General features: G+C 47.0%; 2 protein-coding genes across 2 annotated transcripts in view; one reads left to right on the forward strand and one right to left on the reverse strand.

The window, feature by feature from the left end:
- Positions 1 to 4,954: 4,954 nt before the first annotated feature.
- LOC126020253 (basic salivary proline-rich protein 2-like) lies at positions 4,955 to 13,000 on the reverse strand. Its single transcript, XM_049781703.1, has 4 exons — positions 12,953 to 13,000; positions 7,289 to 7,361; positions 6,126 to 6,435; positions 4,955 to 6,044 (listed from the first exon to the last, which is right to left on the reverse strand). The coding sequence occupies exons 1-4, from the start codon at positions 12,998 to 13,000 to the stop codon at positions 4,955 to 4,957; spliced, it is 1,521 nt and encodes a 506-aa protein (XP_049637660.1).
- Positions 12,851 to 22,172, forward strand: part of SORD (sorbitol dehydrogenase) — a 47,010-nt gene continuing 37,688 nt past the window's right edge. Inside the window, exon 1 of the mRNA XM_049782506.1 lies at positions 12,851 to 13,061. Within this exon, the coding sequence (XP_049638463.1) occupies positions 12,999 to 13,061 (63 nt within the window). The 5' untranslated portion in view covers positions 12,851 to 12,998. The remainder of the gene's footprint in view (positions 13,062 to 22,172) is intronic.

The raw sequence follows: 22,172 nt of genomic DNA on the forward strand, positions 1-22,172 counted from the left end.
CCTATTTCACTTATCTGAGGGTCTGTCTTTATTTCAATACCATGCTGTTTTGATAACTATTGCTTTGTAATATAGCTTAAAATTGGGGAAAGTAATGCCTCCCATATTCCTTTTCCCAAGGAGTGCTTTAGCTATTCGAGGGTGTTTATTACTCCAAATGAATTTCAGCAGTGTTTGATCCACTCCTTTGAAGAATGTCATGGGTATCTTTAGAGGAATTGCGTTAAATCTGTACAATGCTTTTGGGAGTATTGCCATTTTAATTATGTTGATCCTGCCAATCCATGAGCAGGGTATGTGTTTACATTTCCGTGTGTCCTCTCTTATTTCTTGGAGAGGTGTTTTGTAGTTTTCTTTGTATAGATCCTTCACATCTTTAGTCATATTAACTCCAAGATATTTGAGTTTGTGTGGCACTAATGTGAATGGGGTTATATTCTTAATGTCCATTTCTTTTCTATCATTATTGGTGTATAAAAAAATCCATTGACTTTTGTGTGTTAATTTTGTAGCCTGCCACATTGCTATATGAATCTATTGTTTCTAGAAGCTTTTTGGTAGAGTCTTTAGGGTTTTCTAAGTAGAGTATCATGTTATCTGTAAACAGTGAGAGCTTGGCTTTTTCCTTTCCTATCTGGATTCCCTTGATATATTTTTCTTGCCTAATCACTATAGCAAGTACTTTCAGTACTATGTTGAATAGGATTGGTGAGAGAGGACAGCCTTGTCTTGTACCAGAATTCAGAGGAAAGGCTTTTAGTTTTTCTCCACTGAGGATAATATTTGGCATTGGCTCGTGGTAGATGGCCTTAGCTATACTGAGAAAAGTTCCTTTCATTCCCATCTTGCTGAGAGTTTTTATCAAAAATGGGTATTGGATCTTATTAAATATTTTCTCTGTGTCTATTGATATGACCATGTGATTTTTTTTGTTTGTTTGTTTTTGGGCCACACTCGGCGGTGCTCAGGGGTTACTCCTGGCTATCTGCTCAGAAATCGCTCCTGGCAGGCACAGGGGACCATATGGGATGCCGGGATTCGAACCAACCACCTTAGGTCCTGGATCAGCTGCTTGCAAGGCAAACACCACTGCGCCATCTCTCCGGCGCCGACCATGTGATTTTTATTTTTCTTGTTGATGTTGTGTATTATGTTGATAGATTTATGGATGTTAAACCATCCTTGTATTCCTGGGATGAAACCTACTTGATCATAGTGAATGATCCTCTTGATGAGGTATTGGATCCTGTTTGCCAGAATTTTGTTAAGGATCTTTGCATCTGTGTTCATCAGGGATATTGGTCTGTAATTTTCTTTTTTTGGCAGCATCTCTATCTGGTTTTGGTGTTAAGGTGATGCTGGCTTCATAAAAGCTATTTGGAAGTGTTCCTGATTTTTCAATTTCATGAAAGAGCCTGGCCAGGATTGGTAGTAGTTCCTCTTGAAAAATTTGAAAGAATTCATTTGTGAATCCATCCAGGCCTGGGCTTTGTTTTTGGACAAACTTTTGATTACAGTTTTAATTTCCTCAATAGTGATGGGGGTGTTTAGATATGCTACATCCTTGGGGCCTGACGGTGGCGCTAGAAGTAAGGTGCCTGCCTTGCCTGCGCTAGCCTTGGATGGACCGCGGCTCGATCCCCCGGTTTCCCATATGGTCCCCCAAGCCAGGAGCGACTTCTGAGCGCATAGCCAGGAGTAACCCCTGAGCGTCACCGGGTGTGGCCCAAAACAAACAAACAAACAAAAAAAAAGATATGCTACATCCTCTTTATTCAGCCGTGAAAGGTTATATGAGTTCATTATCCATTTCTTCCAGGTTCTCATATTTAGTGGCATAGAGTTTCTCAAAGTAGTCTCTGAATACCCTTTGAATCTCTGCAGTATCTGTAGTGATTCTCCCTTTTCATTTCTAATATGGGTTATCAAGTTTCTCTCCCTCTCTTTCTTTGTGAGTTTTGCCAATGGTCTATCAATCTTATTTATTTCTTCAAAGAACCAACTTCTGCTTTCGTTGATCTTTCAGCTTTTTTTTTGGGTTTCCACTACATGGATTTCTGCTCTTAGCTTTGTTACTTTCTTCTATCTCCCTATTTTTGGTTTCTTTTGTTGATCATTTTCTAATTCTATAAGCTGTGTCATTAAGCTATTCATGTATGCTCCTTCTTCCTTCCTGATGTGTGCTTGCAAACGCTATAAATTTTCCTCTCAGTACCACTTTTGTTGTATCCCATAGGTTCTGATAGCTTGTGTTTTCATTGTAATTTGGTTCCAGAAAAGCTTTGATTTTTCTCTTTGATTTCATCTCAGACCCACTGGTTGTTCAGTAGCAGGCTGTTTAATTTCCAGTTGTTAAAGTATTTCTTCTGTGTCCGTGTGTAGTTCACATCTAACTTCACAGCCTTGTGGTCATCATGCAAAATTTCTATCCTCTTTATTTTATGGAGGTATGTTTTATGTGCCAGCATGTGGTCTATCCTAGAGAATGACCCATGTACGTTGGAAAAGAATTTGCATCCAGGTTTCTGAGGATGGAGTGTCCTATATATATCTACTAGGCCTCTTTTTTCCATTTCTCTTTTTAGGTCCAGTATATTTTTATTGGGTTTCAACCTAGTTGACCTATCAAGTGTTGACAGGGCCATGTTGAGGTCTCCCACAATTATTGTGTTATTACTGATATCCTTTTTCAGATTTGTCAACAATTGTATTAAAAACTTTGCTGGTCCCTCATTGTGTGCATATATGTTTAGGAGAGTGATTTCTTCGTGCTGTACATATCACTTTATTAGTACAAAATGTTCATCTTTGTCCCTTACAACTTTTCTGAGTATAAAGTTTGTGTCATCTGATATTTGTATGGCCACTCCAGCTTTTTAAGGGTGTTGTTTGCTTGGATGATTTTCCTCCAGCCTTTGATTTTGAGTCTATGTTTGTTCTGACTATTCAGGTATGTTTCTTGTAGGCCACAGAAGGATGGGTTCAGTTTTTTTGATCCATTTTTGCCACTCTGTGTCTCTTAACGGGTGCATTTAGTCCATTGACATTGAGAGAGATAATTTTCATGGGATTTAGTGCCATCTTTGAGTAGAAGTTTGGTGTGTGTGTTGGTCTGTCTTAAATTAGACCTTTCAGTTTTTCTTTTAAGGCTGGTTTTGAGTTTGTAAAGTTTCTTAGCTGTTGTTTATCTGTGTGTTGTTTATCTATATATACTTCCCTCAAACCTGAAAGTGAGTTTTGCTGGGTGCAGTATTCTAGGCAAAGCATTCATTTCATTGAGTTTTGTCACTATATCCCACCACTGCCTTCTAGCCTTGAGTGTTTCTGGTGACAGGTCTGCTGTAAATTTCAAGGATGCTCCCTTGAATATAATTTACTTTTTTTTTTTTTTTTTTTGGTTTTTGGGCCACACCCAGCGGTGCTCAGGGGATACTCCTGGCTGTCTGCTCAGAAATAGCTCCTGGCCGGCACGGGGGATCATATGGGACACTGGGATTTGAACCAACCACCTTTGGTCCTGGATTGGCTGCTTGCAAGGCAAACGCTGCTGTGTTATCTCTCTGGGCCCGAATATAATTTACTTTTTTGATCTTGCTGCTTTCAGTATTCTGTCTCTATCTGTGAGATTTATCATTGGGATGAATGTGTCTTGGGGTGTTTTTCCTGGGGTCTCTTTTAGCTGGTACTCTTTGGGTATGCAGGATTTGGTCACATGTATTCATTAGCTCTGGTAGTTTCTCTGTGATGATGTTCTTGGCTGTTGATTCTTCCTGGAGATTTTCTTCTTGGGTCTCTGGGACTCCAATGATTCTTAAGTTGTTTATGTTGAGCTTATCAAAGACTTCTATTTTCATCTGTTCATATTCTTTGAGTAATTTTTCCATTGTCTGATTATTTGCTTTAAGGCTTTTTTCCAATTTCTTCTGTTGTATGAAGTTGTTATGCATCTCATCTTCCAGCTCACTAATTCTATCCACAGCTGCTGTTACCCTGTGGGAGAGCTTTTCCATTGAGTCTTTCAGTTCGTCTATTGAGTTTTTCAGACTTGTTATTTGACCTGATATTTCATTTTGGAGTTTTCTGATTTCTATCTTCATATTCTCTTGCTTCTTACTAGTGTTCTGTTCTATACTTTCTTTGATTTCTGTGAACATCCTCCATATTTCTTCTTTAAACTCCATATCTGAAAGACTAACTAGGTGGTTGGCCATTGTTGGGTCATCAGAGTTGCCATCTTCATTCTCTATGCCTGATGTTGGTCTGCGTAGTTTCCCCATTGTCATGCTAGTATTGTGGGTTTTTCTACATGTTGTGGTGTTATTCATTGGCTTCTACCCATTGTGGCAGGAAGACTCACCTCAGAAGAAGCGAGCCCTGAGAGGATGGATGCCAGGGACAATCAAAGTTCCCAGGCTGCAGCAAGCAGGGGGAAGCCTCAAAATGTCTGCCGTGCTTAAAAAGCCCAGCAGAATCAGCTTTATCCCTGATCTTATCAAAAATTTTAAGTGACTATTAAGTGAAACTTGTGGCTCAACAGTAGAGGACTTTCCCTTACATGAGACCCTGGGTTCAATCCCATTAAAAAATAAAAAGAGGGCTGACACGCTCTCTCTCGGTGGCTTTCCACCGCAGGGAACGGGATGGTTGCTGCCTCTACCCGGGTGCGTGCCGGGAGCCGGGCCTGTCTTGAGGACTTGTCCCCGCGCTTCCGCCGCCTGAGCCGCCCGCCTGGGCCCTGTGCGCCGGCTCTTGCGTTGTACCCGGGGGCACACACCGTCCCGGCCGCGGTCGCCTCCTCCGCTTTAAAGACGCGCGAGGGCAGCGGTTCGCTGCTGCAGGCGACCCGGTGACTGAGGCTCCCCGACGGGATGAGCGACCGGCTTCACGCCGCCCTCCCCCCCCCCCCCCCCGCTTCTCCGTCTTCGTGCGGGCTCCGTGTCCCCGCCGCTGCGTGTCAGGCGCTCTCGCTCCTGGGGGGGAGCGTTCTCCTGTCCGGTGCCCAGTGGTCTGGCCCTGAGTGGCGAGGCGGGTTCGAGGCTGAAACGGGCTCCTCACCTCTCCCACCGCGGGACGTGGGTTGTTTTGTCCTCTGCCCGCCTCCCCTCGGGGGGCGTTCCTTCCCCCTTAAGGGGGGGTTCGCATCTTTTCTCTCTGCCTCTCCGGAGGCCCGGGGGCCGTGCGAGGTCGCTCCTCCTAGCCCCCCCAAACTGATCGATGTGGTGGTGTCGCGCTCTCCTGGGCCGGGCCTAAGCCGCGCCAGACGAGGGACGGACGGACATTCATGGCGAATGGGACCGATCTTCTCGCTCTGCCAGCGGGCCCCTCGCTTCTCCCCGCACCGGGTGTGTCGTGGGTGGGCGCAGGGGTGCGGAATCCGGCCCGACCCCGCTCTCTTCGCTGAGGGCCGGGGTCCCTCTGACGCAGCAGACAGCCCTCGCGTGGTGGTCTTCTTGAGCCGGCTCCCCCGCCTCCGCGGCGGAGGTGTTAGGGGGGCCGCCCGGTGTCGCGCCGTTGCCGCGCTTCCACCCGGTCTTCGGTGGTGCCCCTGGAGCGCTCCAGGTCGTCCGTCAGGTGCCCGAGGCCGAGTTGGTGGTGTCGCTTCCCGTTCCCTGGCGCTGTGCTTTCCCGTGTCGAACTGGGCTTTCCTCACTGACCTTACCCGCGCTCCGGCACGGCGTTTGGTGGTCGTTCTCCCCCGAGGACCGCTCGGGGGGGGGTCGAGGCGGTCGAGCTTTGGCGATGATGGGGGTGTCGGGCTGCCGTCCTGCGGCGGCCGGCCCCGGGCGCGTGCCCGCACGCAGCCAGCATAGTCCCACGGCGTTGCGGGCGCGTGAGCGACAGTGGTGGGTGCCGTTGTGTCGGCGGGGTCCCCTCGGGGGCGACCGGGGCCTCTTAAAGATAGGCCTCCCCGAGCCCGTCGTTGCTTTCCCCCTTCTCCTCGTTGGGGGGAGAGCCGGCCCCTCGTCCTGGCGGGCGGGGGCCGCTGGCCGAGCTGCCGTGGCGGGGGGACGGCGGGTCCCCCCGCGGGCTCGGCACACACGGACCTGACCGCGGACGCTCGTACATCTCTTTGTGGCCCCTACCGCAGACCCCCCAAGCTCCCTGTGTGGAAAAGTCCGACGGACGGGTGTCGCTCGCCTAGGGCTTCGGGGGTGGCGCCCCCTCGGCGGAGGAAGCCTTCTCTAGCGATCCGAGAGGGTGCGTTCGGTCCCCTTGGGTCCGCCGCCCCTCCTTCCGCCTCTGCGCGCCCCACCGGTAGCCGGAGGGTCCGCCGTTCGAGCCCCCGCGGCGGGGGTGTGCCGAGCGGCGGCGCCCGCTCCTCTTGGCCTACCGCGTCCCGCGCCTCCCCCCTCCGAGTCGGGGGAGGGTCCCGCCGGGCCGAGTTGGCGTCCCGGCCGGTCGTCGGGCGCCCGGTACGGTCGGCGAGGCGAGGGGCTTCCGGGCAAAAAAATAAATAAATAAAATAAAAAGAGGGGGTTATAACAAACTGAAGAGAGTACAGAGCTAAGGCACTTGCCTTGCATGTGAATGATCTAGTTTTGATCCCTGGTATGACGTAAGTTCCCCTGAATAATGCCAGGAGTGGCCTCTGAGAACAGAGCAAGAAGAAAACCCTAAGAACTGCTCTTTGTGGCCCCAAATACCCCCCCCCCAAATATATATATAATAAATATATATGAAGCAATTCTGAAGTTACCCTATGTTTATCTGGGGAGCTTTTATTGATTTTTTTCATAGTCTTTTTTCATAGTATAAACTTGTATGTTGAGAATCTTGTTCTTTGTCTCTTGTAAAATCCTCCCTTTTCCCCATCCAGACAACATGGTTACTTTGAGGAGCTGAGTCTTCTGCCTGCAGATTTGTTGCCAACAAAACTCTTACTCCACCAGTCACTCTTACTCTGCAGTGGCAGTTGAGCCAGACATTTTGTTCTTGACTTTGTAAAAGGTGAAAATAGAACTTTGGGCTATGTAGACAACCTTTAAACAGACTCTGTAATGTCACCAACATCTTGGCTTTGAGACCATATCTAGCAACGAAATACATCCTTTATCATTTTCTTCAAGAAAATCCAAACAGCCACATTAGATACAAAGATTGTGATTTTATTTTTATGTCATCAGAACTTAAAATTCAGAATTTAGTTGTTTGACTTCAACCCCTATATGTTCTCTTTAGCAGGCAGGTAGATACAGAAAGCAGTCTCCCTCCCCCATCCCCAGTGAGCTCTTGGAATGACATCTTAGTTCTTGGGACATAAAACTAAGATAAAATTAGAAAAAGTTACCTTTGTCACTAGCCCTAAGGCTATCAGGACCCACCTTGTGGATGTTGGAACTAAGGCCTGATAAGAGAAGGTCCTGCAGGAACAAAGGCTAAGAAAGGTAAAAGAAGGGGCGGTGGAGATTGCTCAGTGGTAAGGCATTTGCCTTGATGCCCCTGACCAATCAGAGCCAGGAGTAACCCCTGAGCACCACTGCATGTGGCCCCCCCAATAAAACCATTAACTGAACCCAACCCATCCCTTGGCAACCACCCTAGCAACAGACTCTTGTAGAAAACCCTACATGGGCAGTTTGGGAATCAATTTGGAGCAAAGGAGACTCACAGCCTAGCCTATGCATATGGAACCTTCATTCTGGGATGTGTACTGGGGCTCTCTCTGCCTTTGGAGAAGCCAGATCTCTTTTTAACACATTCCCCCTCTCCCCCTCAGAATTTTCAAATAAACCCTGATTTTACTTTATGGCGCATCTCACCCTGGAATTTTTTTTTTTTGAGAGACAGAAGTGACCTACCTGAAAGGCTAGGGGTAAGGTCTGGAACTGACTTTGCTCCCCTTGCCAAGGCAAGACTCACAATCCTAGATCTCCTTAGCCATTCCTTGGGTGGCCAGAGGTAGAGAGAAAGCAGATTTCCTTTTGGGGGCTGCTTCTTCCCACTCAAGAAATTCACCCAAGGACCTCCACCATCATCGCATAGGTAAGTGACTCTAAAAGGGTTGGTTTTCAGAATCATGCCCAAATGGGTAAAGAACAGAGGACACAGAGTTAGGTATATTAAGACTCAGCACTAAGGGGCCGGAGAGATAGCAAGGTAGGGCTTTTGCCTTGCACAGCAGATCCAGAATGGACTGTGGTTCGAAACACATGGTCCCCTGTGCCTGCTGGGACAATTTCTGAGTACAGAGCCGAAGTAATCCCTGAGTGCCCCAACCCTCCCCCCCCACCAAAAAAAAAAAAAAAAAGAAAAAAAGAAAAGACTTAGCACTAAAGGTTAGCAAGTCAGAGGAACTTGGAGCTCAGAGCAAGGAGTGGGCACACAATTATGCATTTTCAGCTCTCATATCCAGGGCACATATACATATTCCTTAAAGACACATATCCATATTCTTAACCCTTACCTAAGAAAAACAGAGTAAGATTAAACCATGCATCTTGTTTAAGAGCCCTGTTTGCTTGTTATTGTCTGATCCCTGCCCTTTAAGAGACTAGGAGTTTTCTAATCTTATTGCAGGCACTGGGCCTGCCTGGTCTCCATTCCCCCCCCCCCCCCCTAGATTCAGGCCAGGACTATGTGATAACACTGCTTTGGTTCATAGCATGTATTATAAAGATTGCAACACTTAACTATTCTGCCTGTGACAAAGGCCTGAGCAGGGTATTTGTGGGGGTAAGGGATACTGGTTCCAAACTCCTCAGGGCTTACTCCTTGGGATCATTCCTGGCAATACTCAGGATACTAATGCATGCCAGGGATCAAGTGCAATGAAAGTGATTTATTCTGTTAAGTCCAGAACTCAGGATCTGCCACCCAAAAGAGCACCAGGGAGACAGGCCATAATGTAAATGCAAGGGAGTTTATTCCATCTCTTAAGAAATGAGGACCCTGAGAATGGCTCATAGGCCAAATTTAAAGGGTACCTAGGGCTCAAGCTAGGGGATTCTCACCCCTGGGTCTTGATCTTTTTAAAGATATTGGTCCTTAGTACAAGATAGGGCTAGAATTGGATGTAGTTGAAATTTAGCATCAGACAGATGGCTGGGTGGGTTATGAGCCCCCAGATCCAGGGTGTGGTGTCATCTGGCTATCTGTCCATTGCTGCAGACCTAGGATGCAGTTGTCATCTGGCTGTCCGTCAACTGCTGTTTAGCCTTATATGAATGTATTTCCTGGTATTTACCCCTAGGGTCTGATTCCAGGAACTGACTGTTTTGGGCCTAGTCTGTAGACCTTAAAACTGCAGCCTGTCATGGCTGCACTTGGGTTCACAGCAAAACCAAGTTTACAGCAGTTAACTTTCTTAAGCAAACAGAGTACAGAAAAACAAACAAACAAAAAACACAAAGTATAGAAGCAATGTTACCTCTAAAGACATACCATATTCTTTTTTTCTTTTTTTTTTTCTTTTGGGCCACACTTGCCAGCGCTCAGGGGTTACTCCTGGCTCTGTGCTCTTGGCAGGCTTGGGGGACCATATGGGATGCTGGGATTTGAACCTGGGTCCATCCCAGGTTGGCCACATGCAAGGCAAATGCCCTAATGCTGTGCTATCATGCAGGCCTGCATTCCATATTCTAACCTCAATGTTTAGGTTACAGTTAATTCTAAATCTTAGATCCTAACAACTCCTATAAGGCCTGAGGGATTGTGTGTGTGTGTGTGTGTGTGTGTGTGTGTGTGTGCATGCGTGCGTGCATGTGTGCATATGTATTTTGCTTTGGCTGCAGACTAAACCCAGGGCCTTATATATGCAGCAAAGCAAGTGTTCTACTGTCAAGCTATGTCTTTAACATTTTGGGATCTTTAACCTTATGACACCTGACATGAAGAATCTTTGTTCCTGAAACCACTGGACGTTCCTGGGTAACTTAAGTGAAAGGGGGAGGAGAGAGGTGACAGCCCAGAAAGGGAATCTACTATTTTCTCTCTACCTCTGCATCCTGGGAATGATTAGGAGATCTAGGATCCATAAGATCTACATTGAGCTCCAGCACAGTACAAACCTTAAGTCCCATCAGCCCAACTAGATGGCCATCAAGCCATACCTGACATCCACTTGGTCTGCCCAGCATGGAGCTGGTCCCTGCCACGTGATTTCTCAAGAACTGTGTATTCTCAGACTGAAATGAAGAATTACTCTTTTTAGAAAAGGAGAGTCATTCCTAAGTATCACCCAGACATTTCCAAGTCTTTTGCCTTTCCTCACAGAAAAGAATTTAGGAGGAGAGGAGCAGTGAAGTAAAAACAGGTTTTATTCACAGGTGCAGAGGAAAGGGAGGGAGACGATAAGAAAGGGAGAGAATAATGTGCTCAAGAGAATCTGGGACCTTTAAAGATGAAAACCCAGTCCATAACTCAACATGAAAGTAGGAAACAAAACATTCTAAAAAGAAGAGATGCAGGTGACACACTGCATGTAGGGACAACATTCATGGGTCTAGGAGCACATGCTCACCTTTCCTTTGTTCCAACTTGGTTTATATAGTTTCTCATAACCTGCCCCAAATGGCACCTTTATTTATTTTTTGGGGGGGGGCCACACCCGTTTGATGCTCAGGGGCTACTCCTGGCTAAGCGCTCATAAATCACCCCTGGCTTGGGGGACCATATGGGACACCAGGGGATTGAACTGCAGTCGCGATCTTTCCTTGGCTAGCACTTGCAAGGCAGACACCTTACCTCCAGCGCCACCTTCCCGGCCCCCAAATGGCACTTTTTAATCTAGGTTAAGAGTCCTTTTGTTGGGGCTGGAGAGATAGCATGGAGGTAAGACGTTTGCCTTGCATGCAGAAGGTTGGTGGTTTGAATCCCTGCATCCCATATGGTCCCCTGAGCCTGCTAGGAGCGATATCTGAGCATAGAGCCAGGAGGAACCCCTGAGCGCTGCCGCTGCCGTGTAAAATCGAATCCTGGGGCCGGAGAGATTGCATGGAAGTAAGGCATTTGCCTTTCATGCAGAAGGTCATTGGTTCAAATCCGAGTCCTTTTGTTGCCAGGGGGAAGGTTCTGGATTCCAGTCCAGTAGCCACAAGGTATGTCTTAGTAGCCTTGGTGCTAGATTTGTTTGTTTGTTTGTTTGTTTGTTTTGGTTTAATTTTTTGGTATTATTTTTATGTTTTCCTTCCCTTTTCCCTTTCTTTTCTTAAACTGATTTTTATAGTCTCTAAGGACTCCTCCCATTTTTTGCTTCTTTGAATTTTTGCCCCCCTCTTTTTCTTTCTTTCTTTCTTTCTTTTTTTCCTTACCTTCAAACATAACCATATAACTTGAACCATCTTGTTCTGCCTCACAAACTGAGGGGAGAATAATGGAGGGCACCACGACCAAACAGTCGTATGAACATTGAATAGAAATAAAAAATGATCAGACTTAAACACCAAATCCAAAGCCAACTAAAACAGAATCGATGCCCAATCTGCAACAAGCTAGACACAGAAGGGACCACTTATGCTAGCAGCCTTGGGTGGGGGGCAAAGGAGGGGTGATATGGGATGCATGCTGGGAACGGGTGGAGGGAGGACAACACTGGTGGTGGGGATGTCCCTGATTCAATGTCACTGTGTACCTAAAATACTACTGTGAATGATTTATAATCCACTTTGGTCAAAATAAAAATTATTAATAAAAGAAGTGATTCTTCAGGGCCCCGAGAGATAGCATGGAGGTGGGGTATTTTCCTTGCATGCTGAAGGACAGTGGTTCAAATCCCGGCATCCCATTTGGTCCACTGAGCCTGCCAGGAGCGATTTCTGAGTGTAGTGCCAAGAGTAACCCCTGAGCGCTACTGGGTATGACCCCCCAAAAAAAGAAAAAAAAATAGTAATGCTTCAATTGTTCCAAGAACATTTTTTGGAAGGAGGGACCCATACCTGGCAGTGCTTAGGGGTTATTCCTGGCTCTGTGCTCAGAAATTACTTCTGGTAGATCAGGAGATCTTAGGAGATGCTCTCTCTCTCTCTCTCTCTCTCTCTCTCTCTCTCTCTCTCTCTCTCTCTCTCTCTCTCTCTCTCTCTCTCATCTCTCTCTCTCCTCTCTCTCTCTCTCTCTCTCTCTCTCTCTCTCTCTCTCTCCTCTCTCTCTCTCCCTCTCCCTCTCCCTCCCTCTCCCTCTCTCCTCTCCCTACCTCTCTTCCCTCTCCCTCCCTCTCTCCCTCCCTTTCTCCCTCCCTCCCTTCCTTATCTTGTCTCTTCAGTTCCCTTTAACCCCATTCTTTCATTGTCATTCATCGGGAATTAACAAAACAATAAACAGAAACTGCAATCTGCAGAGTTAGGAGTAAGCCCAGAGCATAGCTAGATATGGCAGGTGGGGAAAATAGATAAAAATAAAGGATTTCTAGAGGGCCGAGTGATAGCACAGCGGGTAGGGCTTTTGCCTTGCATGGGGGGCGATCTTGGTTCGATCTCCAGCATCCCATATGGTCCCCCGAGCCTGCCAGGAGTAATTTCTGAAGACAGAGCCAGGAATAACCCGTGAGCAGAATAGGGTGTGGCTCAAAAAAAAAATCACTGCTATTAGTTTGCAGTGGCGGGGAGGGATCAAACTCAGGTCTCTTGCATGCAAAGCAGACTTTTTACCGTGGATCACTCCGTGGCTACGACCTTCCCAAAACTAATCATACAGACTCTCCTGGGCCTCTCCTGGGACTGGATGATCCTAAACGCTGGAAAAATCTTCACGCAGCACATCTCCATCCTTTGGCATTCAAAACTCGAAAACACTGGCTGGCTCGGGGTGTTTGTTCCTGCAGGCTGGCTACAGCACCGACAGCTACAGCACATCTCAGTGGGATGTGCGGGACAGGGGGAGGAGCGAGGCTCTGCCCATCCCCTGAGGACCGCCCTGGGGGTGTCAGGCCCCAGGAAACCCCGCCTCGAGCGGGCCCGGCCTCTCTGCCCAAGCCCAGCCTCTGACCCTCGGAACGACCCTCTCTGCTGAGCTGTCACACCAGCCACTCTGCGGCCCGCACTTCTGCTGGAGCTGAAGGCAACGACATGGCGGCCAACAAGCCCGAGAACCTGTCCCTGGTGGTTCATGGACCCGGCGACCTGCGCCTGGTAAAACGGAACGGGAGTGGGAGCTTATCCTGACACTAACTCTTCTGCACCCCAGCCCACACCAGGCGAGCCTGAGTTGCAGGCTCAGTTCCAGCGGCGCACTGGCCTGCACCTTGCAAGCACCACTCCACCGTGCTGCCAGATTCCACTCGGTTGCCACGTTGGGGGGAAGGGCAGTTGGTGACTGTAGTTTTAGTCCAATAGTAGGGACCATGTGCAGGAATCCGGTTCCGCGGTGGGCATGTGACAGGGGCCCAGGAAGGTTGCCAAAACATGGTCGAAGTCATTACTCTCTTTTGCCAACTGCAGAACTTGCAGTTCAGCCGCTGATTGCACGTGGAATGAATGATAGCTCTCCTATTGTTGATGCGATGGGAGTTGCAGAATCGGACCCAGACCTGACTGTGTAGCTCATAGTTTGAGCTGTAGTGCTCACCCACAGCTCACTCTAGGTTGCACGTGTTCTCCTGCTTTATGCTCTTAGGCTTGTACTCTTTTAGATGCTATGCTTTGCACTCTAAGCTCACTTTTTTAACTTTATTGATTGATTGATTAATTGGTTGGTTGGTTTGTGGGCCACACTTGGTGGCATTCAGGGGTTACTCCTGGCTCTGTATTCAAAAATCGCCTCTGGCAGGCTGGTGGGGGGACCATATGGGATGCTGGGAATCAAACCTGGTCCCTCCCAGGTCAGCTGCATGTAAGGCAAATGCCCTACCACTGTGCTATCTCTCTGGCCCTATGCTCACACTCTTTAAGTTGAGAAGCACAAGTTAGGATTATGGTGCTCCTAGATGAATGCTTGCTAGGGGGGTGCACTACCTGACGATGGGCCTTCACAGCTTTTATGGCTGAGTTGCAACCACCTGTGCTTGTAGTACTTACATAAATCAGACTCCTGGGAAGTCAGTTAATGGCTGTGTATAGGTAGTCAGGGACCGAAGAGCTATTGGGTTCAAGCAACTGAATTACCAGAATATCTTTTGGTTATGTGGGACACTGGGATTTTTGGTTTGTTTTTGTTTTTTGTTTTTGGGCCACACCTGGTGACGCTCAGAGGTTACTCCTGGCTATGCTTTCAGTAATTGCTCCTAGGGGTCAGAGAGATAGCATAGAGGTAAGGCGTTTGCCTTGCATGCAGAAGGATAGTGGTTCGAATCCTGGCTTCCCATATGGTCCCTGGAGCCTGCCAGGAGCAATTTCTGAGCGTAGAGCCAGGAGTAAGCCCTGAATGCTGCTGGGTGTGACTCCAAAACCAAAATTAAAAAAAAAAGAAAAGAAAAAGAAAAAAATTGCTCCTGGCTTGGGGGACCATATGCGATGCGGGGGTATTGAACCACGGTCCATCTGAGGTTAGCGCATGCAAGGCAAATGCCCTACTGCTGTGCCATCGCTCTGGCCCCAAGGGACACTGGGAATTTGAGCTCATGACCATATGCTTTTCAACCCTCTACTATTTCTCTAGGACTTCTAGATTTTGGTAGTCTGTCTCTAAGCTTCTTTTTATTCTTCCCACCCTAGTTAATATCTGGATCACTTTCTAGCAGTTTTTCTTTAATTTTGCCCCAGTCTCCCTAAGAGTATCATGTAGTCTCTTTGTTTTCTGCCCCAGAATCAGCCCAACTTCTAGGCTCACCAGAGTTCAGTGAGCTGTAGTCAACCATGTTGTCCTTCCGGGATTCCCTTGACAAAATCTATCTCAAGGAGTCTGTGGGTGTGTGTAAGGGTGCCAGGCATCTATTTCCTTTTTCCACAAGGAGAAAGTGCCTCAGGATCTGGATGTTCTGGAAAGCTGTAGAGACTCAGAAGATAAGCAGAGTTTAGAAATCTAGAGTCTTTTTTTTTTAATATCTTTTTTTTGGGGGGGGTTTGGGCCACACCCGTTTGACGCTCAGGGGTTACTCGTGGCTATGCACTCAGAAATCGCCCCTGGCTTGGGGGGACCATACGGTGGGATGCTGGGGGATCGAACTGCAGTCCATCCTATGGTAGAGCTTGCAAGGCAGACACCTTACCTCTAGCGCCACCTTCCCGGTGAAATCTAGAGTCTTAACAGAATGCAAACAGACTGTGTCTGACAATTACTAAGAGTTTTGGAACTTCCTTTGTTATTAAGATGGTGCTCAGGGTTACTCCTGGCTCTGTGCTCAGAAATCACTCCTGGTGGACACGGGGGACCATATGGGATGCCGGGGATCAAACCTGGGTCAGCCACGTGCAAAGCAAACGCCCTACCACTGTGCTATCACTCTGGTCCCTAGACATCCTTTATTTTTTATTTATTTATTTTGGTTTTTGGTTTTTGGGTCACACCCGGCAGCGCTCTGGGGTTCCTCCTGGCTCTATGCTCAGAAATCACTCCTGGCAGGCTTGGGGGACCATACGGGATGCCGGGATTTGAACCACTGTCCTTCTGCATGCAAGGCAAATGCTTTACCTCCATGCTATCTCTCCCGTCCCGACATCCTTTATTTTTATCTACTCCCAACCCTGCCATACCTAGCTGTGCTCTGGATTTACTCCTTGCTCTGTGCTTAAGGGACTATATGCAGTTTTGGGTAATCGAATCTTACTTGTCTGCATGCAACAAGAGCTCATATATAAACTCCTGTGCTATCTTCAGCTCCTGTTTTTTGAACGAGGATTTGGGCTATATCCAGCAGAATTCCTGTGTTCAGAAGTAACCCCTGGCAGTGCCCAGGTGACTATTGCAATGCTGGGGGTTCAAATTTCCTTTGAACCCTAAACCTCTCTATGAACGTTTTTTTTGTAACCCAAACTAAGAATTTTCACCTGCAGCCAACTCCCCATTTCATCTGCTGAGAAAGTGCCAAAACCAGGCTAATGGAGTCTAGAGAAAAGTAACTGAGTTTAGTTTCCCTGTACTTAACCTGGAGTTAGTAGGACACTATTGTTATAAAAGTGATAGCATAAGTTGGACAGTATTTTGAAAGAGAAAGTAGTCCAGCTCTACACAACTCACCGTAATTTCAAGCTCAGTCCTTTAGAGAGTTCTGATGAGACCATTCCTGCTATGTTCCAAGGGCAGGCTGGGGGGAACAGAAAGAAAGGGATACTGCCTCAACTCCCAAGAGTAGACAGGTGAAGGAAACAGACAGTGAGAGAACCTTAGAGTATTGTCCTCCAGGAGGAGCCCTGATTTGGGAAAGAGACTGTGGGGACTTAGCTTGAAAGCTAAGTTCAGGTTCTGGGGGCAAAGTTCAGAAATTTGTGTAGTCCCAGACTTTAGGTCCTGTTTACTGGCCCTGCAAATATTAAGATTAACAGAATGCTTGAGTGGAAAATTGGAAGAGAAAGACATCTTGCCTCACCATCTGTACAAGGCCTACTTTCAGATCTAGAATGCAGGGCCAAAAGTTGGTACAGGGGCTAAGGCATGTGTGCCCTTGCTCCATCCCTGGTGCCTCATGTCACCACCTAAGCACAAGGCTAGGAATAAGCCAGAGAATAACAAGATGTAATCCCTACAATAATAAAAAAAAAAAAAGTGCAAATCCAGACTCTACATTGCTTCAGTTCCTACGAAATGCATGTTTTCTTTTTTTGTTTTGTTTTGGGTCACAACTGGCAGCGCTCAGGGGTTACTTCTGACTCTATGCTCAGAAATCACTCCTGGCAGGCTCGGGAGACCATATGGGATGCCAGGATACGAGCCACTGACCTTCTGTATGCAAGGCAAATGCCTTACCTCCATGCTATCTCTCTGGCCCTAAATGCATGTTTTCATACTGTTCAACCAGATTAATTTTTGTGGACCACATTTCTGTGGAACAAAGCCTTGAAAATTGGAAGGAGCAGGGAGTTCTTCAATTTGATAGTTTGAGAGAACACCCCTCTCCTCTCCCATACACATATATTTAGTGGTCCCATGAGCATTGCCAGGAATGATCCCTAAGGACCACCAAGCCTGGATCAGCCCTGTTCTATTTTTTAAAATAGAGCATATCAGCTTTGTAGTATCTATTCTCTGCTAAAATTAAGAGCTGTAAAAATGTGGTAGGCTAGAGGATGTAGCTATGGTTGGTATGTAACCAGGTAGAAAGGCACAGAGTGGATTCTGGAGGACTCTCAGGACTAAGAGTGGGAGGCGGGGCACATGCTAGATGAGAATAAGTGAAGTTGAGGTCAGGATTGAAAATGTGAGGGATTTTGTGTTTTTTTTTGTTTTTGTTTCTGTTTTGTTTTTGTTTTTGTTTTTTTTTTGGGCCACACCTGGCGCTGCTCAGGGGTTACTCCTGGCTGTCTGCTCAGAAATAGCTCCTGGCAGGCACGGGGGACCATATGGGACACCGGGATTCGAACCAACCACCTTTGGTCCTGGATCGGCAGCTTGCAAGGCAAACGCCGCTGTGCTATCTCTCCGGACCCTTTTTTTTTTTTTTTTTTTTGGTTTTTGGTCACATCCAGCAGCACTCAGGGGTTACTCCTGGCTCTATGCTCAGAAATCGCTACTGACAGGCATGGGGGACCATATGGGATTCGAACCACTGTCCTGCATGCAAGGCAAATTCCCTATCTCCATGCTATCTCTCAGGCGTCATTAGTTTTTAATGTCTCAGCCTCAAACCTCATGGTGTCTTTGAGAACTATCCTTGGTTTGAGGGAAGTGGAGCACAGGAATAGTATCTCTGCTGGAGACACTGAGTACAGGTTTCTGTGCTTCCTTCCAAGCAGCACCCCAGGCCCTGCCCCCATCTTCACCCCAACCCCTCAGTAGAAAGAGGAAGCTGACTTTAATTGTCGTAATCTCTGAGTGGCAGACTTTAGTTTTCACCATGGCTACATAGGAGCAAATTGTTCTGATTTAGTAACATCCAAGGGGAACCAGCTGGTGGGCACCTTGGCTGGGCAGGACCCATGATGTGCATGCCAGGGAAAGAGTGGAGGATATTTTCTTGGAGAAAACTACCGTACTGTGGGGAAAGGACTGAAAGTTCGGGTGTGGGGTGCAGGGTTGTGGCTTCTTCAAAGACACCCATAATGCCACAGGTGTTCTCTCTTTTTTGGGAGGTGGTTTGGGGGTCACACCCAGCAGTGCTCAAGAGTTACTTCTGGCTCTATGCTCGGGATTCGAACCACTGTCCTTCTGCATGCAAGGCAAACACCCTGCCTCCATGCTATCTCTCTGGCCCCAGGTGTTCTCTCTTGATTGAGCACCTCTTACCACAAGGGGAGGGTATGTTTTGCCATAGCAGCAGCTGAATAGCAAAGAAAAACTTTATTGACAAAAGAACATCTTAAAAATGTGAACAGCTTGGCTGGCCCAGGCTGAGGAGACAGGTTCAAAAAGTGGGAATCAGATCCTATGTTGAGTAAAGTTAGGTGATATCACTCTGCACGTAGGAGGTTTTCCAGGAACTATAATGCATATTTATAAGGAACAAAAAAGGAACGAACATAATTATAGATATTAATATATATCCGTGTACTGGAATTTGGGGGAGGACAACATAGGGAGATTTTTTTTTTATTTAAACACCTTGATTACATACATGATTGTGTTTGGGTTTCAGTCATGTAAAGAACGCCACCCATCACCAGTGCAACATTCCCACCACCAATGTCCCAAGTCTCCCTCCTCCCCACCTAACCCCTGCCTGTACTCTAAACAGGCTCTCCATTTCCCTCATACATTCTCATTATTAGGGAGATTTTTTTTAATATAATTCAGAAGGGTTACATTGCAGTTTCCACTGAGACGTCTGTCCAGCCAGGGTTTAGGATTTGATCTATACAAATATAGTTGTTAGGTTCTACCTTCATCCAACCAAAGCCAATAGAATGTAGCAGTCTGGCTGTTCCCTTTGTACTCCACCAATGAGCCATACCCTCCAAGCATTGTTTTGCTTCCTTAATCCCAAGGAATTCTCAGGTTGTTTTTTGGAGGGGTTTGGGTAGTGGGGGATTGTTTGTGGGCAAAGGAGAGCAGGAGAGCACACTCAGTGGTGCTCATGTTTTCTCCTGGCTCTGTGCTTAGGAACCATTCCTAGCAGTTCAGAGGGTGCCACTTGTAGTACCAGGGACCACTAGAAGGTGGTGGGCTGCATGCTAGCAAGTGCCTCACCCTCTGTCTCTCCAGCCTCCCTCTTAGTTTTCTTTTTCTTTTTTTTTTTTTTACATTTTTTTTTCTTTGTGGTTTTTGGGTCACACCTGGCAGTGCTCAGGGGTTATTCCTGGCTCCAGGCTCAGAAATTGCTCCTGGCAGGCACGGGGGACCATATGGGACGCCGGGATTCAAACCGAGGACCTCCTGCATGAAAGGCAAACGCCTTACCTCCATGCTATCTCTCCGGCCCCTCCCTCTCAGTTTTGATGGGGAAAGAGTGGGGGCTGGGCTAGCAAAGGTCTGATGGCAGGTCCTAGACCCCTCTACCCACTTCTGTAAGGTGAATAACCTCCTCTCCCCAGTCTGAGTTTGGTTGCTAGAACTAGTAGTAAAGGAGAAAAAAAAAAAAAAAAAAAAACAACAGAAAAGAGCAGCTGGTTCAATGGCTGAGAAAGAATTATCTGCTGGAGCAATTTGGACGAGAGATGGGGTCTGCAGAGAGAAATGCTTCAGAAATGCCTGTGAAGGGGCTTATTTGTGGGAAAGGTGCATTTCTAAAAATCAGAAATTGGATTTCTAAGAGTAGGGACAGAAGTTTACCTATCTCAGCTGGTTCTGCTTCATGTAAGAAAACTGCCAGAGGCCGGGACACTGGTTCTGTGGGAAAGTGACTTGGCGACTTGAAACTTGCCCCCCCCCCCCACCTCAACCCCCACTTCCGGCTGACAGAAAGGAAACTTAACACCCAGCTTGCCTCCTGCCTATGGAGAAGGCAAGATTCCTTTGCATTCTTGACTGTGTAACTTATGGGAAGGAAAAACTAAATTCTCCCCAAAGGTCTTCTGGCTCCTGGGCGAAGGTTGATGAAAAGTGGAGCCTCCAGCACTCTGGCCTGAGTTCCAGGCCTTGCAGTCTCGGTGATTGCAGTCAGTGAGAGTCAGTGAGACTGTAAGTAGATGTGGACGGACACACATGCAGAGACAGGCTGTATCTTACTGAAATATCTCTTTTTTTTTTTTTTTTGGTTTTTGGGTCACACCCCCGGCATTGCTCAGGGGTTACTCCTGGCTGTCTGCTCAGATTCGAACCAACCACCTTTGGTCCTGGATCAGCTGCTTGCAAGGCAAACACCACTGTGCTATCTCTCCGGGCCCTGAAATATCTCTTGTAGGGCTGGAACAGGTACGGCAGGTACACTTACCTTGCTTGTGGCTAACTTCAATTCTATTCCTGGCATCCCATATGGTTCCTCGAGTATGGCCAGAGACAATTTCTGAGTCTAGTCTAATAGAGCCAGGAATAAGCCCTGAACACCTCAAAATGAACAAACAAAAAGAAATGTCCACTGTCCTATGCCTTCACTTCGCTCTTGTAATGACTAGTCTGCAAAGGCATGCTAACTGGTGTTTTTTCATTTTTAGCAGTGTTGCCCACGAGGGGTCATATATGCAGTAACATTATCTGCACTTTTTGCTCCCATGCTCAGCCATGTTTGCACTTAGTTGAAACACACAAGTGTGGCTGTGCTTGCTGGGGAATGCAGTGCTGCTTGCTAGAGATTGTACTCCCCAGATACAGTGTTCACGCATCATTTTTTCTCTCTTGGTTTTCGGGACAGACCCAACTTGTTCTTCAAGGCTTACTCCTGACTCAGTGCTCAGGGGACCATGTTGTGTCAGAAATTGAACCCAGAGCCCTATACTTTCACAGCAAGGGCTCTAATGCAGAGCCACTGGGTGCTTTTATTTTTTTTTTTTTTTGAGGGGGGTCGAGCAAACCTTTTGGGTACACAGGGTTACTCCTGGTTTTGTGCTCAGAAATTACTCCTCGTGGGCCCGGAGAGATAGCACAGCGGCGTTTGCCTTGCAAGCAGCCTATCCAGGACCAAAGGTGGTTGGTTCGAATCCCGGTGTCCCATATGGTCCCCCGTGCCTGCCAGGAGCTATTTCTGAGCAGACAGCCAAGAGTAACCCCTGAGCACCGCCGGGTGTGGCACAAAAAAAAAAAAAAAGAAAAGAAATTACTCCTCGCAGGCTCAGGGACCATATGGGATGTCAGGGATCACATCTGGGTCAGCCATATGCAATGCAAATGCCCTACCCGCAGTGATAACTTCAGCCCCACAGTGTGCTTTAAATGCCATGCTTCACAAACTTTCCCAGTTGAAAAAAAAACCAATTTATTGGTTTTGACCATTAAAAAGATGTTTGTGCTGGGCCAGAGAGATAGCATGAGGCAGAGCATTTGCCTTGCATGCAGAAGGAGAGTAGGGGGGTGAGTCGAATCCTGGCATCCCATATGGTCCCCCAGTGCCTGCCAGGAGCAATTTCTGAGCGTAGAGCCAGTAGTAACCCCTGAGTGCTGCCAGGTGTAACTAAAAAAAAAAAAAAAAAAAAAAAAAAAAAAGAAAAGAAAAGAAAAAAAAAGATGTCTGTGTTATTGCCTTTTGTTGTTGCAGCAATGCCAGAGAGCTATAAACATTTCTAAATACCCTTGGCCTTTTTTCTGTGTGTTACATAACTCAGCAATACACAGTCCATCGACCATACCAAGTACACTTTGTCCCTTAATCCTGGCAGCCTGCTCTGCCTGACTTCAAACACATGCTCCTGGCTAGGGGCACAGGAACAGCACAATTCCTCCTCAGGAGATGACCACTAACCACCTGGGGGCAGTCAGATTTTTGTTATATGCTTTTCTGTAAAAAGAGGCCACAGCCACATTAGAATGAAAAGTTGATGTTTAATTATGAAGGAAAGAAAACAGCAACATCAGCATCTAGTTAAACATTAACCAGGAGGTCATGAAGATGTAACTTCAGTTTTGCTCTCTGAGAGAGTATATAATAACAAGAAATAAGAATCGGTTTTGAATCTCTTTTTTTTTTTTTTTTTTTTATTTGGTTGAATCTCTTAACTAGGTCACACCTGACAATGCTCAGAGAGTTACTCCTGGCTCAGTTCTCTCAGGAATCACTCCTCAAAAGCTCGGGAGACATATGGGATGCCAGGAATCGAATCTGTGTCAGCTACATGCCACAACAA

This window comes from Suncus etruscus, chromosome 10, assembly GCF_024139225.1.
Source record: "Suncus etruscus isolate mSunEtr1 chromosome 10, mSunEtr1.pri.cur, whole genome shotgun sequence".
NCBI classification, from domain to species: Eukaryota; Metazoa; Chordata; class Mammalia; order Eulipotyphla; family Soricidae; genus Suncus; species Suncus etruscus.